General features: G+C 43.8%; 1 protein-coding gene across 2 annotated transcripts in view; it reads right to left on the reverse strand.

Annotated features, from left to right (window-relative positions):
* The window catches only part of grb2b (growth factor receptor-bound protein 2b), a 39,495-nt gene extending 21,818 nt beyond the window's left edge, over positions 1-17,677 (reverse strand). Inside the window, exons 1-2 of one of the 2 annotated variants that reach the window (XM_054750745.2) lie at positions 17,540-17,677; positions 13,710-13,959 (exon numbers count right to left, since the gene is read on the reverse strand). In XM_054750745.2, coding sequence (XP_054606720.1) covers positions 13,710-13,787 — 78 coding nt within the window. In that variant the 5' untranslated portion in view covers positions 13,788-13,959; positions 17,540-17,677. Of the gene's footprint in view, positions 1-13,709; positions 13,960-14,072; positions 14,213-17,539 lie in introns of those variants that run through there. The other variant, XM_054750746.2, reaches the window with a different exon arrangement.
* Positions 17,678-22,898: the final 5,221 nt, after the last annotated feature.

The raw sequence follows: 22,898 nt of genomic DNA on the forward strand, positions 1-22,898 counted from the left end.
TGAGCCTTTCCTTCAGGAGTCAGCTTTTAAAATGATGTCATATTTTTATTCCCCTTGAACCACCATTCAGTAGCACCGCTGCAACAGGAGTCCAAAGTCGGTCACAGCTGTAGCAACCCCAGCAGACATGCCCAAACCATCGTCTCCTAGGCAACCACCATCAGCTCCAACTCCGGTCAGCGTGGAGATCTAGTCCATCCAACATGCCCTGAGATGACCCAGGAGCCTCCAGTTTGAAGGAGGTGTCTGATACACCTATCCTAGGAGGCATTCAGGAGGAATTCTGACCAAATGAGGAAACCACCTACGCTGGCTCCTCTTGATGTGGAGGAGCAGCGGCTCTACGCCAAGTCCCTCCTGGATGTCTGAACTCCTCACATCAACTCCAAGGATGAGCCCAGCAGAGAAAACGTCTTTTGGCAGTAGGGGTGTAAGAAAATATCGATATGGCAATATATCGTGATATTTTTCCCAGCAATATTATATCGATATTCAAAAGCCGTGTATCGGAAATATCGATATGGCAATATATCGTGATTTTTTCCCAGCAATATTATATCGATATTCAAAAGCCGTGTATCTAAATCCTGAAAGAATTTACATGCAAACATTTGTGTATTTTCTTTTCATTTTGTGCAATTCAATCGCCACCCGCTAGTTGGCAGCAGTGTGCAGCGGGTTTTGTTTCCACCACTGAAATGTAAATCCCTCCATCATGGTTCAGATACCTCATGTTAAACATGTTACGTATCAGTTTGGACTGTTTATTAAACATTCTTACAATAAATTCAGTAAAAAAAAAATTGCTTGTAACGTCTAACTGAATGTATCGCAATATATCGTGATATATCGTATCATTTCCCCTGTATCGTGATATGTATCGTATCGGCAGAATTTCAAAAATACACATCCCTATTTGGCAGCTTGTATTTGTCATCTTTAGGGTTGGGCATCGAGCATCCATTGGAACCGGGACCAACTGTGAGTTTTTCCCGGAAAAGTTTTTTATTTCAATTCCTAGTATGCCGACCGGAAGAGGAATCCGCGGCCGATTTCCGTGAAAAATCGAAACGAGGAATTGGAATCGGAATTGTTCAAAATCAAACGAAGCCCAGTCCTAGTGATCTTGTACTTTCCTTCATCACCAAAGCTCGAGACCACAGGTGAGGACTGGAACGTTGAAAGACCGATAAATTGAAAGCTTGACCAGTTTAGCATCAGCATCTCTGCAGACGCCGCCCTGATCTAGCTGTAATCTCCCCTCACTCCTGAGACTTCAGCTCCTCCTCCCGAGGCAGGGCCTCTCCCCTCGACCCGGAGTTAAAATCAAGTTTCATTTTCATTTTTGTTCAAGTTTGTCTGTATGACACAGAGATACCAGGTGTGTTTATTGGTCCAGCGGGTTAATCCACAGAACCAGCCTGTGTTTACCATGCCTGTACTTTAGGGAGGCGTGTACCTCGGCCATTGTTCAAGGATTACCATCATCATCTGCTTTGGTCCTAGTCAGCCTTGGCATTTAAACAGGGCCTTCACTCATATTTTAATACATTTGCAGTGGTCCCTAGCACGAACGAATGCCCTGTAAGTCGTGCTCTGGGAAAAAAAAAGCTCTGGTGCTCCAGTTTCAGGATGTAGAAATTTGCCAGAGGGAAAGCATTTATAAGTTCATATAGAAGTTTTTTTTTATTGCGAACAAGGGAAGCAGAAGATAGATATAAAAAATAATTGGTAACAATAATTAGGAAGCAAAAAAAAAGATTATTATGGTAATCTATTGAATCAGAATAAAAATAACACAAAAGCTACTTGGGGAATACTAAACAGTGTGACTACTAGAGAGAAAACAAAATCCAGTATTCCAAATCACTTTGTCAAGGACAAAAACGATATTTATGACAATAAAGAAGTCACTGATGAGTTTAATGATTTTTTTGTAAATGTAGGTAGGAGTTTGATGGAGAACAAACCAATTATATAAGATAAACTGACCACAATGATTGGTACTGTCAATAGTGTTGTCCTTGAAAAAGTAGATAAAGAAGTCACTGATGAGTTTAACGATTTTTTGTAAATGTAGGTAGGAGTTTGATGGAGAACAAACCAATAATAGAAGATAAATTGACCACAATGATTGGTACTGTCAATAGTGTTGTCCTTGACAAAGTAGATAAAGAAGAAATACGAAACATTGTAAAAAAAAAAAAAAAAAAACAAAAAAAAAACTGTGGAAACAAACGATCAACGGATTATCAGGACCTGGACATGATAATTGTTAAAATTAACCATTCACTTACATTTGTAATCCATCACTTTCTACTGGAAATTTTCCTGACGCAATGAAAACAACGAAAGTCATTCCTTTGTACAAGAGTGGTGATAAACATAGTTTCAATAATTACAGGCCGGTGTCACTGCTTCCACAGTTTTCTAAAATATTGGAAAAAGTATTTGTATCAAGGTTGGATAAATCCATCGAAAAAAATAATATTTTAAACAATGAACAATATGGGTTTAGAACTAAACATTCCACAGCAATAGCAATAATTGAATTAACGGATAAAATATCAACGGCAATTGACAATAAAAATGACTTTGTTGGTGTTTTCATTGATTTGAAAAAAAGCATTTGACATCATTGATCACTCAAGGTTACTTCGAAAATTAAGTCAGTATGGAATAAGAGGTGTGGCTCCAGCTCTTATCTGCCCCTGGAAGCCCCATAATGCATAGCATCATTTCAACATGGGGGTGTCCGCGACACGGTTTATATGCAGGTAGCGGCGCTGCGGCTGCTTTATATAGCGACTCGTTGCATTCTCCCTCAACCCAAATCCTCGGATCACGCATTTTAGCTAAAACGCTAATGTTAGCTTGCCTTGCGTTGACTGTAGAGTTGTGGGTGATGGTCACGCAGATGTGTCATGAGATTTGAAGCATTGCTGCCTTTCACAGACACTTTTTCTGCACGTGCTGCAAACAGGATAGCCGTCTTCTATCAACTGTCCCTCGGCATTCTTCAAATATCCAAAAATGCCCGTACTTCCCACTTTGTCTTCTTTGAGGGATAATAGATTTCCTGAGTGCTGCCGTCTCCTCCTTTGGCCATTATTTCAGCTTTAGCTTCAAGAAAGTTTTGGTTGTAAACAACAAAGTGTACATGTGCTGCCGGCAACTTCAGCAAATGATACGGTGGCTGGTAAGGGTCACCGCGCCTACACCGCAGCCACGGTAATCCACCGAGATAATATAGTTTTTTTAAAAACAAGACTGTTATTATTGTCAACTTTTTTACCGGGGTTTACCGCTACACCGGTTACCGTGACAACCCTAGTTGTTGCGCACGTCTCATTAAAATGAATGGAGAGGTTATGCCCCCTTCTGTGTAACGAGCTCATTAGAAATAATTATTCAAAGGCAGATGAATACATGAAGGTTCTCACTCTTGATTCAAAAATGACCAGAGTTGGGACACATCTGAGGTCACGAGGAAGCTGATTACATCTGAGTGCAGCATAATGCAGTTACACAACTGCTGCGTTTATTTCTGTTTTTTAGTTGCAAAATATTTGACTTCTGTCTTAATTTGCTACATAGATCCTCATTTTATCCACAAAGTGGTCACAAAGTCTACCTAAAGTCTTTTAAACTCCAGGAAACTACATTTAAAAAGGCAGGTTTCCAGTAACGACCCAGACTGCTTCAGAGGGATTTTGTTGCTTTTTTTAAAACACGATCAAAACTGCAGCTGTAAAAAAGTCGTGTCTCGTGACCCGCTCGAAGAAACCGAGAACCTTCCGGGCTTTGTGGACGCTCCGTTTGTCGTCAACAGTCAGATGCCGCCTTAATATCAAGATTTTGCAAACTTAAATGACCTGTATGTTATATAGTGCCTTCTAGAGTCCTGGAACCCCCCAAGGCGCTTTACAACACAATCAGTCATTCACCCATTCACACACACATTCACACACTGGTGGGGATGAGCTACGATGTAGCCACAGCTGCCCTGGGGCGCACTGACGGAGGCAAGGCTGCCGAGCACAGGCACCACCGGTCCCTCCGAACACCACCAGCAGGCAAGGTGGGTTAAGTGTCTTGCTCAAGGACACAATGACAGCGAAAGACTGAGCGGGGCTCGAACCTGCAACCTTCCGATTGCGGGGCGAGCAATTCAAATTCAAATATACTTTATTAATCCCAGAGGGAAATTGATTGCTGTAGTAGCTCAGAATAAAAATAATAATCAAGTCATCAAAGAGTTGTATATTACAATGGCTGTTGGCAGGAAGGATCTCCAGTAGCGGTCAGTGTTGCAGCCAAACTGAAGAAGCCTCTGACTGAAGACACTCTTCCGTTGTCGGACAGTCTTGTGAAGAGAATGCTCAGGGTTGTCCATCATTTTCTTGATTCTCTGGAGAATCCTTTGTATGATCTCCTCCAGCGGTTCCGAAACTGCCGAAACTCTGGCTGAGTCCTTGAAAAAGTTCCTCCATCTTGTTGGCCAGTGATCTCACATTGCCCATTATGATTGATGGAAGAGATGGTTTGAATTTCGTCTTCCTCTGTCTCCGTTTTGCTCCCGCTCTGCACCCACGCTTCTTGCGTTTTAGCTCATTTGGGATTTGTGGCTTCAGTTGAGGTATTATTTCAGCCTTCCCAATGCTAATCAGCTGCTCCCGATTGTAAACCAGCTTGATGCCGTGGTTATGCATCATAACAAATGCTCAAAAAATGAAAAAAGCTAAAAAATAGCAGTAAAAATCCTCTAAGCCTCACAGCACCAGAAACAGAAAAGTAAAGTGTCCAAAAAAAATACAGTTTTTCTTGAGAAACTAGAAGAAAAAATGTCCAAGAAAAGGCAAAACTTACATATAGTCAACAGAGCTACTCCAACATGCAGCCACCCAGAGCAGCGCAGTTCCGAAAAAAAAAGCACTTAACTCCTGTGCCACCATCGCCCCAAACTTAAACTTAAAGAGCAAATCACCCCAAAATCCACTTTTTTGCTGGTAAACTATATGAATGAGTGTCTAATCGTGCTGTAGACACGTGTAGTCACTAATTTGGCACTTTAATGAATCTTTGTTATACTTTAAATATTCTGCCTAAAACCATCAGTGTTGTGCCGTCTCCAGGTGTTGTGTAATTGTTTAAGCCTGATTTATGCTTCTCCGTCTGCGTCAGTGCGGAGACACGCAACGCCATTATCCGTCCTTGCGTAGGGCTCCGGCAGGCACGCAAGTACGTACGGAGTCGAGCCCACTTTTTTAAACATCCGTCGAACGAGACGGATTACGCAAGCTTGTGATTGGTCAGGACGCCGCTGTTGTTTACAGCGCCGCCATTGCAAAGAGAGCCGAGGATAACTAGCGGCAGACACGGAGAAGCTTGAAGAATACCTCGCGAAAAAACTCTAAAAATATGAACGTTTAATTCTCCCGTGACTGGAGGAGTGAAAAGATGCGCAGCAAGCGTTTTATTTGTGGACGGAAATGACAGGAAACGTGGGTTTAGAGGTGGGGAGCGCATGAAGAGGTGGGAGAATGAGAGACAAATATGTCCGTGTTAAAAGTCTCTTATATACACAAAAAACACAATATAAACACACGATCTTGGACCGATACATGACAGGATACCACAGAACAGCGCTACGCCCTCTGTTGACCTGCCGGGCACTTGCTTTGTAACACTCTCCAGGTGACGGAGAAGTATGAGAGCAAAACGCTTCCGTCAATCCGTGCGTGTCTGTCCCTTGCGGAGCTGACGGAGAAGCATGAATCAGGCTTTAGTCATGTGAACAGTACATGACATCATCTCAGAACCGTAAATGTGTGTGGTGTGTGTACATATCATAAATCCAGCTTCAATAATGTTCATTTTATTCAAAATGAACTGATTTTAGAAGCATTAATGTCAGTATATCGGTATCGGTAAATATTGGTTATCTGCCATAACAGTAGATCGGTATCGGCGCATCGCTCAATTGAATTTACTTCTGCCATTGCTATTGGCTGAGAGGTACCCTATGATGTAAGCTGGTACATTATTATGTCACCATGTCATTGTGAACCTGTGTGTCTGTGTTTGTATTTGTCAGCGGCTCCTCCCTCTCGGTCTGCCAGGCAACAGCACTGGTTGCATTTTTCAAACAGGAAGTGGGAGTGGGGTAAGACTCTGGTAGGGGGTGACTTGCTCTTCAAGTTGAAAGCCGTTTACAAAATTAGGACTTGAACATTTATCACTCCAAATAGAAAAACTAGACTGCTAGCAATAGAAGAGTTCACGTATGTAAACGCCGCTGGATCCAGTGATGTCAGAATCACCACGAAGCGGGAGATTACTGACGTTCAGCTCTGTGTAAAACTCATCGTTGCTTCACAAACGGCCAGGAAACACAGAAAACTTCTGCCCACTTGCAGCAAAGCAAAAGCAGTGGAACATTTTAAGTGTAAGGATTGGGATTGGGATTAGGAGCGGAGCGTGCAAGAGCTCATGAGTCTTAAACGAGGATTGGATTTTTAACATATTCTGGCCTTGCGTGGCAGGAGATGCTGCTGCCTCTGGACCAGATCGGCGTCGTAAATGAGAACGAGTTCTCAGTCAATTCATCTGGTTAAATAAAGAAAAAATACAGAAGGTTGCTGTTAGACCGTCTGAAACAATCCAGATGTGTAGGTAGAAACCTTAGTTCACTCCCACTTTACTAACTACACAGCCAAAATAACACAACAACAATAATAAAACCTAAACCATCATCATCATCAGGAAAGTGTGTTTGTGATAACTCTTCTAGCGCTGGAAGCCCTTGCTGCCGGGCCACGAACAGTCATCGCTGCAACGTTTTCGGTTCAGACAGTAGAGTTGCTGGAGTTTGCTTTTTGGAGACAGGAAGCTGCTGGGGGTGGGAAGAGGCATCAAACAGGAAGTGAAAGCAGCTAACCCTAGCTTCAACACGAGCCTGTGTAGACGCAGCCGGGACAGATGATACAGTTTTACCACAAACCCACCCGGGACACCGTACTGTAAAAGCACACTGCAGGTCATAGATCTGAAAATATTCAAAACACAATTCATGTTTTGGATGTTCTCAGCGTTATTACGTTTGAGGTTTTAAACACAAGACGCTAAAATCCTGAAACCGACTAAAAGGTTTAGTAGAAACTAAACCCTGATAACCCACTCAGCCTCCGCTCTTACCCTCAATCTGGGGATGGAAACACTGAATTTCAGTCATGCAGCCGTCTCCGTTAGCTCTGGAAGGAGAGGCCATTTAAACCAAATGTAGGCTTTTTGTTGTGTTTGCAGTTAAAGGAGTAAATGACGGTCAGCTACTGGTGCACAAATAAAACTACCAAGCTTTTATGTGAGCTTTCAAACATCAGAGGTAACTTAAAGAAAAACCCGAGGTCTCAGCTCACAGCAGGGTGCTGAATGAGGTTACAAATACAAGGATTTAATATGAAAACATGTTGAACAGCAGGTCTGGGCTCCCAGATCTGTTATTAGTTAGTTCAGGTTGTTAATCTTTACTTATTTAAAGAGGAAATGAGAATATATTCAGTGCTTAGGGGAATGAGCAGACATGACTGTGGCCTACGCTCGCTCGGCCTCGGGCTCATTTTCTCTCAGAGACAGCGGAACAAGGCAGGGCTGCTTTCAGATCCGTATCTGTGGCAGAAGCCAAAATTAAAGATTAAAATGAAAAGGAAACAAGAAAAAAAGTCCAACCCTATTTTTACCGACATAAAACCGTACTAAAGTACATTCAGTGGGTTTAAAGAAGAAACTTCCCCTTTTTCTCCACGTGTGGTGGAAACAGAGCCTGACTGCAGCATTCAAATGTTTAAAAATGGTCACAGCAACATTTTACATGTCATCTCACAGCTGTCACATATGAGTCGGCCTCAACTCGGTCACTAATCATGCTCAGAATGAAAATGTTTTAATAATTAAACACAAAAGTAGCCAGAAAAAGGCTGTCATCACACACACACACACAGTCATGTGATCAGAAACAGCTGACCGGTCGGACCTCAGTACACCCGTGGGAGACCTGCACAGATCAAACCAACGCAGCTCTTCTGCAGCTTTTACGTCTTCCACAGAAGCGGGTCCGTGGAGCTGGCCAACACACCAGCCTTGTTGCACCACAGCTGGGTTAGAAACACCAGCAGCAGGAGCCAAAAGTCTCCTTACAAGATAAAAGCACACAAACCCGCCGCTAAAGAAAATGTGACATTTATTTCCCTGTTTTAAAATGACCTCGTGCTAACGCGCTAGCTGCTGCTGGAGGGAAGTAACTTGAGGCTAACGTGTCGGTAACAAACATCACTGATTTCATTCCCTTTCATCTCTGTTGTTTATTCAACTAAGGAATTAATACTATTTTAGTGATCAAGTGTAACGCAGCAAATGATTTAAGCTAATGATGCTAGCATGTTGACGTTTGGTGTGTGTGTGTGTTCATATCTATTGTTTAGAGGAAATAAGCTAGCTAACACACACGTGGAGCTGGGGTGGAATAATAAAGCTAATTATTAACGAACTTCTTACTAATGTTCAGATTCAGCTGTTTTATGTCACCAGTCATTCACTTTAATGGTTCTGAAAAGGTCTACGAATGCCGAGGCTCAAGGTGACATTGGCCGTGCTCGAGTAGAGCAGCGCCTCGCCTGGAAACCAGACGAGAGCAGACGGACGCAGCAGGGGGCGTGGCTGAAAGCCAGATTTCCCTACATGTGTGGCTCGGGGGTGACGACGGATGAAGATATCACGTTAGAGTTCATACTTGTTAAATTTTCACTTTTAATTCTGGTGCCTGTTAGCAGCTGAAACACATCCTCACGTGCTTGTGGATATCATATATTGTATATGGAGACCTGACTGTAATAATAAGTAAAGGTTAGCAGCTGTAGCTTCAGTGTGCTCATAGGAAACGTGACAAAATAACACAAAACACATTTCTCTTCATGGCCTATATAGCTGTCATCATCAACGTTACATGATTTACAGAAAACATGTGACCAACTAACGTTTCATGTTCTACCACCGGATGTTTGGATGAAAATATGAACCAATCAGATCTTAGATCAGGTGAGAGCCAGGCGTTTCCCGTCATCCTCTAGGTTTTGCAGCCGGTGGAGAGCAAACGCAGCGCCAAGCTCTAAAATCTGCGGCTGCCTTGATCTCACGAGGTTATCGTTGCCTACGTAGGCATGAGGTCAGAGCAAGTCGGACACGAATCTAACCGGCATGCGCTGCTCGCCGATCACCGCTGGTCTAATCTACGCAGAACTGGCTCATCTCGAACACGGCCAATCACAGGTGGACTAGAGTCTGACTCCACCCACACTTCCTGTTTATGGGTTGGCGGTCTGAGAGGGCGCCGCCGCCGCGGTTGCTAACAGCTAACATTAACTTCACCTGTTAAGATTAATTACAGACATAATGGACTTGTGCACCATCTTCTCATTTTCCAGTTTTACTCCACTAGAAACACAACCAACAAAGCCACGACACAGATCAGCCATCAGAAAAGGATGATTTTTGTTCATTCATTCATTCATTCATTCATATCCCGTAGCAGCTTCTTCCTGCCCAGGGTCACCGTTTATCTCCAGCAGTCACCAGATAAGAGGTGGGGGACACCCTGGACTGGTCTTCAGTCCATCACAGGGACACAAATAGGGACAAATGAGACAATTATTCACTCACTCACACCTAGTGACAATGAACCCAGTACGAACAATGAAGTAAACACTGAGAACAGATTCTTCTAGACGTGTAGAGAACCAGGAAGTCATCTGGACAAACGAGATCATGCACGCAACATATGTGTAACACACGTGCCGCTACGCTAAATAAGCCATTAGCAGCTTCTGTCTATGGAAAGTACCGGTTTGTTCAACTGTGGGACACTTCTAAGCTCGTGTTTTATAATATCTATTTGTAAGTTGTTGATTCTGAAATAAAAAAAAACTGTAAGACGAGGGTAAGTCAGACAATACCTTTTAGAAAGTAGAATCTAATCTAATCCCTAATCTAGCATACTCGACGGACTGAAAGATCTTGCTGATCTGCTGACGCTCAACAGCAGCTCTGAGAACATTAATCCAGATTACGATTGGGAATTGATGAAGTGGAAAACTTTGATTCATCTTGATGTGGAGCTAATCTGGTGTGTGTGTGTGTGTGTGTGTGTGTGTGTGTGTGTGTGTGTGTGTGTGTGTGTGTGTGTGTGTGTGTGTGTGTGTGTGTGTGTGCCACAAACACCGACAGACGCTACCTACGAGCCGAGCCTAATGGTCTCTTACGGGAGGGAGCCCTCTTCCAGGAAGTGTAGCTGTTTAGTATTAGCAACAGCAGCAGCGATGCTCACAAAGACCCCGCAGTCATCCCAACTAACTGGTTCTGTGTGCAGAAAGTGACACGTGTGTTTAAACTTACAATCAGACAAAAACACCTGGTTTTAGCTGTAAATGCCCTGAAGCTACACTGGCTGGAGCTGCTGAGGGTCTGAGGTCAGAGCTCTTGAAGTGACGAGTCTGGACAATGGAGAAAAGAGTGTGGTCGCAGTGATGTCAGACTCGTTCCTTTGAAGTGATCATTCAGCTCTGCTGTAAACGGACCAGCGATCAGCACAGAATCAAGAGCTGTGACCTCACAGACGTACGCGGCAGAAATGACGAGGATTCAGATTCTTGTGCCAAAACGGTCCGGCTGAACGAAACAAGATGAATCAGACTTCACTGAAGAAGAAAGCCAGACCCTGTCCCCGTGCGAAGGAGGACGTTGGACTGATCTCGTGTAGAAAGTAGGACTTTGTGTCTTAAAACTAGAATGAGCTGCAGACAGCCGTCCCTTCAAGGGCTCCTGAAACACGTGTGACCACCTGATCCACGTGGCTAAACTCACGTTTCATCCATGTTGGTTCTTGTTTGTGTGGAAAACTTATGAATAATTGAGGTTTTACAAACTAGAGTAGGAATGGACAATATATCGCAGGTTTCCCCCAGCGATTTATACGCCTGGCCACCCGCCAAGCTAAGTAACATGCCCCGCCCCCTCCCCGACCCTACCGTGTCCACCATCGACATATATACTGGACAATTCATGTCCATAGGCTCCAATAACACGTTTTTGTGCCAAAATGGGAGGTGGCCACCACCGCCATTTTGACCGTGTCACAGGTTCCGTCAAGCCCAGACAATTCCACAAAAGGGAAGAGAGGAGGAGCTGAGGGTGGGGCTGTAAGGCTGGGATCAACTGACGACACCCGGTCGAACTAGCTACAAGCTAACCTGAAGCTAACCCAAAGCTAACCCGGAGGTGGGAGCTAAGCTAATGGAGGTAGCAACCTAGAGTTGTCATGAGTGTAAACTAGATCATTTAAACCAAAAACATGTTTTGGTACCAGGCTGTAAACATGTTTATTTCTGCTGTGAAATTGGTATTTTTAACATGGTAGTCAATGAGGATTTGCTCACTTCTGACACCAGCCCCTAGTGGATGAGGGTGGAACTGCAATTTTTGGTACTTCCGGGTTGGTCCCAATTTTTGAGCCGCATTGTGGGGGCTTGGTGTCCACTGACACGAACGGCACAACGAAACTAGAGCCCTCCATCAGCTGATACTGGTGAGAAAGCAGCAGAACGTGTGCAACCCCCCCACCCTGCCCCCGAAGCCGCCAGGCTTAACTCATTTTCTGGGGGAAACCCTGTATCGGCATCAATATCGGTATCGGCCTACGTTAGTCAATTTTTCTTAACACATCTGTATCGGTCCGATAAATAAAACCGGGCCGATATTAACAGATATTTTTTCCATCTTGTATCCATTTGTTTACCTGTTTCAGGATGTGTGTGTGTGTGTGTGTGTGTGTGTGTGTGTGTGTGTGTGGGGGGGGGGGGGGATTTTAGTCATGTGAATAGTGAATGTAATCATTTTATAAGCATATATGTGTGTGTTGTGAGTACATGATAATCTAAATTCAGGTGATTTTAGTAGCATTAATGTCAGTATATCGTTATCAGCAAATATCGGTATCGGCCCAAAAACGCCATATCGGTGCATCACTACTGTAGAGGCATTCTAGGCCTCGCGTGGAGAAATGCAGTCTGCCCTTCAGACGTTCTGTTTAATTTGATTTAGTCAATCGAGTCCAACACACACCCACACACACACACACACACACACACACACACACACACACACACACACACACACACACACACACACACACACACACACACACACACACACACACACACACACACACACACACACACACACAGGTGTAGTGGAGAGGCAGAGGCACGTACCAGAAGTGATGCGTTTTCACAAACAGGACTCCACGTAGACGGTGGAGCGTGAAACCGACAGCGGTGCCTACGTTTGTGCACGTTGCATTTTCCTAACTGTGGTGATGAGTCACGCCTGCACCAAACGTGCACCACGTGCTCACACCGATATTTCACTTCCTTGTCTCCTAAGTAAATCCAACGTGCTACAAATCATTTCTGTTGCAGTTTCAAGACCTTCTATTAAAAAGACGTCATAAATAAAGGATTTAAGCATCTATAGAACCTCAGAAGATCACGATAGAGGAAATCTGGTCTAATTAAATCTACACAAACGCGTCAACATTCATTTTAACGTAAACGACTAAAAGCTCAACACTTCCCCCCCCCTCCATTTCAGATCCAGCCTGTGCAGAACCTTTCATCCGACCCTGAAAACGGGAGGACGGTAAATAAAGCGACACAAGTTTAAAGCTGCATGCACAGAATTACGTCGTACGTTTAAAACCAGTTGCTGATGAAGTTGTGCATCACCTGGAAACTAAGTGATTCAGACACAGCAAGTTTTATGTAAATTCCCCCAAAACAAACTAAATTTATCATAACCAAGAAAACTAAAACATTTCTACTATGAAGTCGTTAAAGACACTAAATAATCGCTCTTTCCAACCAAACGGCTGGAAGCGGAGGACTGTACTCTCTCCTCTCGCAGCAGCAGCCCTGGCGTTTAGCTCAGCCGTCCCCAGGCCGACTTTCCTCTGCCGCCAGCCCCCCACTCACTGAAATCTCTTTAGGGGTAAAACAACCGCCGCCCCCTGATGGAGCAGTGAACTCGCCCGCAGCAGCTGGACTTACACGTTTATTTACACATTCTGCTAAACTCAGATGAATGCACAGCTGTCATCGCTAACCGTAAAAGCAGTCGAGTGTTCCAGAGAAGAAGAGCTTAAACTAAAAACACCCAAAGCTGAAGCCGTTTCCTCTGAAAGCCATCAGCAGAGAACACGCAGACTATAGGAAGCTCTCTGAGGAGAAAAAGCCGAGCCTGAAAACCAAACGGTCATAAAGAGTAAAAACACACCACGGACAATCTGCAGCCAGCTCTTCAGCACACCGAGAGATTTCCACGAGCTGAACCGTGTTCTCGGGGCTTCAGCACGACAACAAAAAAGCTTCAGAAAATACAAACGATGCTTGATGATGTGTGCAACCCGAGGGTGTCGGACGCGGCCCAGCAGATAGTTCATAATGCAAAACCTGGCGCAGTTTCCCGACACGACGCATGCACTTTTCTGCATATTTGACATGTTTATATCACATAAACAGAGCAGACGTGTCAGGTTGGTTTCAGGGAGCCGGCCACGTTAACCAGCGCCTCTTTTCTGACCATCAGCAGCGTCTGTCGCTTACCTTCAGGACTTCTCCACGCTTGAAACTAAGCTCATCATCAGCGGTGGCTTTAAAATCGTATTTGGCGATGGCCTCCATGGTCCTCGTGGCGAGCTGGAAAGCGACGGCTGTAGTTTTGGTTCTGTGTTGGAATTTTAAAAGAATGAAAAAGTCCAATCCAGCTTTCTGTGGTCGAACGCTTTTCCCCAAGTCTCTCCTCCCGGCAGTGACTTCAGGACTTGGAGCTCACATAAAGGTCACAGTGCAGTACCTGCAGAGAAAAAGCAGTCATGTGAGGCGGTTTAATAAAGGTCGACAAACTAATGCCGTTTGTGAATTTAAAAAAAAATGAAGTTTTCTGATTCTGAACCACCCGGAGCTCACATTTAAGAAGAATCCAAATGCATTTTGATCAGCAGGTGACACTCAGACATGGAGCCCACTTTTCTACCAGGTCAGCACTGCTATGAGAGCTGCTACAGGAGCCCAGATGGCCCAGTGGGACAGAAATGTGAGCCGTGGAGCTGGGAAATGAAACCAAATAGAAAATATTGCTGGATGCTGCATGAGAGAGCATGTGGGGGTCACAAGTGACAAAGATGGAGGGTGCTTCTTTAACGAGCATCATATGCCGCCCCGGTTGCCTAGGAGATACGTTATCGGGAGCCGCCAAGACGTGTTCCGATGTTCACGTTCTACCGAGGTGCGTGTTCTCCGTTTGTTAGCCGTTTACCTAGCCGAGTGAGGATACACGGGAGGTGTCTTGTAGCCTAGCCTTGGTCAAAAATTACCCACAATGCACCGCGGTATTTTCAAAAGGACGGCAGAGCAGAAGCCGGTGTTGTGTGAAAGTAGTTACCCCCGTCAAAAATGAGTTTCCCATTTCACTGGGGCGCAAAAAGTAGGAGGAGCCACTTGCCCAGCTCTGTTCTGTACGCTACTTGTCACTGATCTGCAGTCGACGCAATAAAGAGTAGAAGCTGGAAAACAGCAGGCTTGATTAATTTAATATTAGTTTCGTGACATTGTAATGTGCCGTGTGGAATAACCTGCTGGGAATACTTTGTATAGAAAAACACTTTGATACCATAATACTGTAAAACCAGACGTGATCATGGAAACAAGTCGCTCTCCGGTGAATTTACACTCGCTTTACACTTTGTTTTTGTTGGCGTAGCTATCACGAAATAGTTTATCTGCAAAATCAATCACAGTATAACCAATAACTACAGTAACGTTGCAGAGAGTTTCTTCACAGCAAAAGTTATGGAGGGATACAGATTTTATCAGGCTGTGTGGCCTCGGCTGCCAAAATGTGTGCCCCCCCCCCATCAATAATGCATTTCATCAGGCCACACAGCCTGATAAAATCTGTATCCCTCCATAACTTTTGCTGTGAAGAAGAAATCATCTTCAAAGTTACTGTACTTATTGCTTATATCGTGACTTATTTAGCAAATAAACGATTTCGTGATAACAACGCCAACAAAAACAAAGTGTAAACCGAGAGTAAATTCACCGGAGAGCGACGTCAGGGTAGCTGCAGATTTAAGGGAGCCAAATTTAAGACTTTTTAAGACCTTTTTTAAGGCCACTTTGACCAAATTTAAGCTATTTTAAAAATTAAATTTAAGCGATAATTTCCAGCTCTTGCCTGGAGCCGGTGCTAACCACGTCGCGAACGTGGGATTAGCCATCCAGTTACCATTAAACTTGCCCTTCCCCATGGCGCAAGCTCCCACCAGCTTAACCAGCTAATGTGCTCATCTAAAAATAGCCCCCTTTCACAACCAACTGACTGCGTACGGTTCCGCTTACGGCAACATCGTACACAAAAAATGCTGAACACTAACTAGAGATTCACGAAATTTTTATAGAAATAAAAGAATCTTGTTTATTGGGTCTTTGGTCATTTAAGACCTTTGGAAACTGGATTTAAGGATTATTTGTAATTTTTAAGGACTTTTAAGGCCTTAAATTAGGAAAAGCTAATTTAAGACTTTCTAAGACTTTTTAAGGACCCGCGGATACCCTGTACGTGTTTCCATGGTCACGTCTGGTTTTACAGTATTATAGTATCAAAGTGTTTTTCTATACAAAGTATTCCCAACGGAGCTGGGCTAGTGCCTCCTCCTACTTTGCGCGCTCCCGTGAATGGGGAAACAATTTTTGACGGGGGTAACTACTTTGGCGCAACACCGGCAGCAACTTCGGGGACAAATTTTCAAGTTTAAAAGTAAGTCAGCTAATTTAAAATGTTTTTTTTTTATATCCAAAGAAGTTATCTATGGTTGGTTAGTTGCTTAGTAGTTGCAGCTTCGGTGGCTAGCGGGTAGTAACTCACTTATATTTTTAATTTAATAAACATATACACAATTTAAAAAGTAAAAGACTCGTTAGATATTTATATTGAAACTAATACGTAGAAAATATAACGTTATCTCCCGTGTCATGTGATGCAAGTCTGTTCCATTTAACCGTTTTCTTTGACCAAGGAAGGACAGTGTCCTCGTAAGCAAGGCGCCTTGACACTGAGAACCACCCTGTATGTCTGCAAAGGGAAAAGGCGATGGCACACACATGTAATGGTTTCTGAGGCCAAAACAGAAATTATAATACAACTCTGGTTAAATGCAAAGCCCTCCGAAAAACAGAAATGAGGGGAAAAAAAAAACCCATCAGCACCACTAACCACTTCTACAGCAAGTTTTTCAAATATTTACATTCACAGGAAAATTGTTTATGATTTCTGCTTCATCAGACTGCGCTTTTAACACTTAGGGGGAACATCTATTCATAGCAGTTAGTTAATATTAATGGAGAACATATGGGTTTGGTCCAAGGGTCAGGCCACAATCTGATAATCCCAACAAACCTTTGAGAACAACAACCAGAGATAAGTGGGTTAACGCAGACAGCTCGAAACCTTTTGCTGCAGGGTTGAACTGATAGTCGCCTTATCCAATTAGCTCGTTTGCTAACAGGTGATGGGGACAGAACTGATGAGCTCACACCCACACAGCTCTACCAAATAAGGCCGTTAAACGTGGACAGCTAGCCAGATGCTGGCAGAGGACTAATAATAATAATCATAACAAACAAGCGTGTTGCAATTCTGCAAGACGCATAAAAATACAAGGCATAAGTTAGTGATGGTAGATAGTTTACTAGTTAGTAATAACGGCATTACGTGGGACACTAACGGTGTTATGAAGGAGGTTTTTTGTCACATAACGAGTTGTTGTATCTGAGGAAGTCGAGCCCTGACTGATAAAAGGCTGCTGAACACAAAGGATCACACAAGCACATTAGCGGTGTCATTAAACATCAGGTCATGAAAATGGATGATGAGACGGAGGTGCGACAGAAAAACAGCTGCCAGTTGCCCAAATGTCTCACCTTCGCGTCGTTTCCCAACTTTAAACACAAAACCCAAGCCCGCACGTCGCGTTAGTGGCGATGCCGCCACCAGAACCCGTCTAAAACCGCTTCCCGTGTAAAGGGATCGAATCGGTTCCAGAGAGTAGACTGCGCCCACTGTTCTAGAACGTTAGCACCCCGGCTAACGTTCGGTCAACAATAACTGCGATGCAGTGTGATGATCAAACTTATCGAACGGACTACATTAGATAGAACAGCAGAAGGCGACGTTTAGAGGGGGTTGTAAAAGATTAGTGATGATTAAAGCCCGATAGAAAGCCTCATGATGGGAAACGGGAAAAAGGAAGAAAACACCTTTTTTCTTAGCGCAAGCTGTTGTTGCTAGCTTACAGCTGCTATCGTGAACTTGACTCTGTGAGAAAACACTTTATTGTACACCACATTTATGCGAAACGGTAACGGCGTCTTACCGCTTGCGACGATCGGTTGGGAAGAATCCACCGTAGGGAACAAAACGTTACCGTGTTGTTTAGCTCTCCCTGCTCCCCATAAGAGACAACCAACAGTGTGTAGCGTCGCTCACAGCCCGTCCTAGGAGCCCGAAGCTAGCTGGTAGCAGAGCGTTTATTTCCGCTTCCTTCTGCCGAGCTGGTGCTCTTCAGACCCGAGCTCCTCCCAACAGTCCATGTCAACCCAGCCACCTCTGTTACCGTTTCATCCACAGCCAGGACACTTTTAAACAGACTGGAAAAACGTTGATATGTGATTATAGGGACTTTATCTGGTGACCCGAATCAGTTCAGACTGAAACTTATGGTGTTAAAAGTGAAATTTGTCCAAAACCTAAAAATAAAGTACCTCTCTGCCAGATTAAAAAAACTGCAGTAAGGGATTAGGCAAACAGACGATAATGTTTGATACGCCAGTCTACAACCAACTGAGTGGTTCACTATTTAGCACATCTGCTTTCAATTTTTGTTTTACGGGAGAGATCAAATGCTTTTAAAAGGCTGCCCCCTAGTGGGAAGATACCATCATGACAACAGCACTGGATTGAGCACAGCTGCCTGCTGTCTGTCGCTGGTGTAGCATCGGGCCGCCATATTGGATGGGTCTCCATTCGCCCCGCTACATTAATTTCTACTGAGGAAGATACTTACTCTCAACAAACAAACAAAAAAACCCCACATTTTATCAAGTTTTGTTTCCACAAAATCAGACATATGGTAAGGCATGACCATTAAAACATAAATATAATTAAACAAAAAAAATTACTATATAAAATACCATCAGGTAGGCTAGAAAAGTCAATAGTAACCACATGATCTGTTTACAATTGTCGCTGGTTGTTGCAAATGAAGGCCGCACAAAACCAGGCATAGTTGCCCACTCTGCATTGACTTCAGTTGGGTTTGGAGAGCGAGGAACCTTTCCAATATGGCAACAATGTTTTTACGCCCTCCAGCACCCAATGGGGCGTCTTTTTCAAACTTCTAGAATAAGGCTCTCACACTTTCATGTTTTTATGTTAGTTACAAACGTTAGTGTTTGTTATTATATTTCTGTGGTAAAAGATGATTCAACACGTTTAGATACTGATAGGACGTTTGCCCTGTTTGTTGTATAAAAAATGTGTTCAGTAAAAAAAACCAATGTGGCATCTACAGATTCATGTCTATGGGATTGAAGGTCTAGTGGAAGAGCAACCACCCATGTGGTAGGAAGTGTGAAATGAAAATTCATGTAAAATATTGGAACAAAACATTTAATTGCAATTTAAAGAGATGTTTCTGTCTTTATTAGTCCTCATTTTATTTTTTTTCATATTGTTTTTACGTTGTTCATTCATCATGTGTAGGGCGAAAACTGAGGCAGAGAAAACTGGATCAATGATGAGTAAATAAAATCACATGAGGGGGAAAATCTGATAGAGAAGAAAATAAATCTCCAAATTATAAAAATAGACAATGAACACATTTGTTTTAATTAAATCAAGATCACCATTTAAAACTACAGAAATATTTAAAAAATAAAGTGGGAGATAATAATGTAAGTATAAACATAAACAAACAAAAAAAGGATATACAACTGAAAATGAAAAATAATCATTAAAATGACCCATGGATAAATTACTGCTGGTGAAAATAAACTGAGCTGTGCACTTGTCACTGCGTCTCTTAGGCCACAATTGCATACACGTTTGTTTGACTGTGGCTTGCACAGATGATTCAGAGCACACAAACTGATTCTCTCATGGAGCAGAAATGTAATTTTCTAACTCACAAGTTTCTAACTTCCACTCAGGGTCAGCAAGCAATGGAGGAGACACAAATAAAAAAGATATAATGGGCGATAAACGAATAAATAAATGTGTCGGTGTTAATTCATGCATTATCACAATGATAACACGTTAATTTTTACCCCTAAAAATATGTATGCTACAAGGGACATTTGTCTTTATTGTTATTTTAAGAATGTTGCTTAGTATTGCATTTTTGAAAATTCTGGCTAGAGCCATCTCGCCTTTGGTAACCAATGTCATTTTTGTCATCGTGATGTGACTGAATAATGGGTTTTCTCGGTCCCTGCATGCATACAGTAAGTAAAATATGTTTCAACACATCAACAGTTTTCTAAGTAATTCTACTTTTAAAGGTGCTACTGACATGAACATTTCACTAGGTGTCCATAACAACTCATGCAATCCACACCTGTTGAGGAACCAGACCACGAATGTTTATTCATCAAGTCTGGAACACTCAAAGAAAGAAACATTCATAAAGGAATGGAAAGTTATGACTCCAGTTGGAATTAATCAGTAAAACAGAGCAATCCTGCATCTCAAACATCCTCATGGTGACATGTTTGCAGTGGCAGACTTAGCAGTTTGGGGGCCCAAGGCAAACAAAAGCATGGGACCCTCAGCAACTGTTGTCCTGAACCTTTTCCAATCTTTACTTAGGAAAACGCACTAGCCCAATCAGTGACTTCTCGCTTTCCAGTAGCAGCATTAACATTAATGTGGCTTTCAGCAATTTTTACTCTTCTGGGGCCTCATTTATCAAGCTTGCTTACGCACAAAACGGGGTCGGAAAACTGCGTAAGCAACTTTCCACGCTAACTTTGGGATTTATGAAAGAAAACTTAGCAGAAAAATGTGCGCAACTTTAAGTTGACTAAAGACCTGGCTTACGCACATATTGGACATGCAGAGCACCTGCAGTGCTGCTGCTGAGAAGATACAGTTATGAAATCCTGCAGCATCATCACTTGTAGTGCTTTGTGCGCGAATGAAATGAATTAAAGAATCACTGTTTGGCGTTACATAATTGGCCTTATTGGCATATCAATTTTGACAGGCCTGCAGAAATTAGTGTGATTACTGAGTAGACATATATACCGAGGATACAGTCATGCATAATGTGTCACAATGGATGCGCTGGCACTCCTGGATGACTAGTGCCAACGGCAGGATCCGGATGGAGAGAGAGTTCAGAGATCACGCAGATTTCCTGGCACATGACGACGACTGGCTGATCAGCAGATTTAGATTCCCCAGAGCCCCCCCCCAACTTTTGTGCTGAGCTGAGCCCGGTGCTAGAGCGCCCGACCCGCCGGACTCATTCAACTCCAGTGCACCTCCAGCTGTTGACTACTCTTGGGTTCCTGGCAACCGGCTCGTTCCAACGGGAATTAGTTGGCAGGTAGGGTCATCTTGGCTTGATCGAATTGATATTATTTTAATTACCGCCCAAAGTTTCTTTGGATAACAAATACATGTAACCCTTAGATCTGGAATATCTCAGTCATCCCTGAGCATCATAATGCCTGCAGTTTTGAATGGCATAAGTAAAATGACAGTCCAGTACATGAAGTTTCCCTACACTGTCGGAGAACAGGCCAACGTTAAAGCGCAACTTGTGTCACATGTGCCGGCGAATGGAGCGGAGAAGAAGTGAGGATCCAATGCGGGTGAGGAAACCAGGCAGACAGGTAAGAGCGTTTGTCAATGTTTTAATAAGAGGCACGCAGGACAATGAAACAATGGACCGACATCAGACACAAAACAGAAGGGGCCTAAATACACAAGGGCAGGGAGCTAAGGTGATTGGGAAACGAGAGGCAGGTGGGAGCAATTAACGAGACACAAGACTGAACCAAAACGGGGAGACAGGACAGGGTGTGACAATTTGCAGCAATGTCCAGTTTTCCAAATGGAATCGGCACTACTGACTGCACTCATGTTGCTGAAAGGGCTCCGAGTGAGAATGAATATGTTTATGTAAATAGAAAAAACATACATCCCATCAACGTCCAAATTATTTGTGGGCCAGACGTGGTTCCAACAAATGTGGTGGTACATTGGCCTGGGTCTACACGACTCATTCATCCTGACGCACAGTAGTGTGGGCAACTGACTGCAGGCAGGTGCTGCGTGTGATGGCCGGCTCCTCGGTAAGTAGATCCACACTTCTATTAAACCACTGCGTATTATAATCATTGTGGTATGACACACAGGTGACAGTGGCTACCCCCTGAGATCCTGGCTCCTCACTCCCTTCAAAAACCCGCAGAACGCAGAGGAGCTGCGATTCAATGAAGTCCATGGGCATGCACGCTCTGTTATTGAGCACGCCACTGGCCATCTTAAATGCAGGTGGAGATGTTTGGATGCGTCGGGGGCAGACTGCTATACCAACCCAAAAAGGTATGCAGAATAATTCTGGCCTGCGGTGTCCTGCACAACATCGCACTGAGGAACAACATTCCTCCCCCACCGGGGCTACCTCCCCCTCCTCACCTTGACCAGCCTGAAGTGCAGCCCCCGCCCCGACATGTGGAATACCAGCAGGGGGCCAGATTGAGAAAGGATGTCACGCGTCGTTTATAGAACCAACACAGAAGGCATGGTTTTCATATTTTATTCTTTCACCAATTCCTAAAGTGTTCCTGAAATTTCAGTCAGGACGTCACATATTCTGTGCAGTTCTTCCCTCACTTCGTTCACCGCACTAATCATGTCCCTCTGTGCCTGCAGGACAGCGTCAGTTAGCACCCGGCCACTTCCAGGGGCGCCATGCGCCCGAGGCGCACTGGTGGGACAGGCCGAACCTGCAGCCACATCTTCGGTCGTTGCTCGGGATGCCTCATTGGACCCGTCGTCCAGTCTCACTGGTGAGGAACAATGAGATATGGTTTTGTTTTATATTTTAAGGACGGACACATTTGGTCTGTATTAAAAAAAGGCTTAAACGTTACCAGTCTCCTCTGCATGGTCAGTATCTCCCTCCTTCTCCGGCACGATGCCACGCACGCTTGCCGGTCCAAGTACTGCTGAGATCCTAACGGCAAGCGGTGGGAGATCAGAGGTGCCAGGGCCTCCGCCAGTGGCAGACACACTCTGGCGGTGGCAATACATCTTTTTTTTTTTTGCCTCCACCTTCAGATCGGACCATTTCTTTTTAATATCCGCCACAGATCTCTCTGACAAACTCACTGCATTGACGGCTTCAGCAACGCTGTGCCACTCTGATGATTTTCTCTTATTTGTCATGCCACTGCTGTGACCTCCAAAAAGGACTTCCTTTCAGTTTTTGCTTTCTTGATCTACCTTGATCTACGGTCGCCATGTCATTGGCTGAGCGCTGCAACAGCCGGCTTATGTACATGCATGAGATCCACAAGGCACTTTGCATTGACCATTTATGGCAGAAAGTGGGCGTGGTGAGGGCGGGATGTGACTAAAATGCAGCTGAGAACTTTTCTCGTTAGTCTCTGATTTATGAAGTGGAGATTGCGTGCAGCTGTGCGTACTCCATGTTTGATAGA

This window comes from Nothobranchius furzeri, chromosome 12, assembly GCF_043380555.1.
Source record: "Nothobranchius furzeri strain GRZ-AD chromosome 12, NfurGRZ-RIMD1, whole genome shotgun sequence".
Classification (NCBI taxonomy): Eukaryota; Metazoa; Chordata; class Actinopteri; order Cyprinodontiformes; family Nothobranchiidae; genus Nothobranchius; species Nothobranchius furzeri.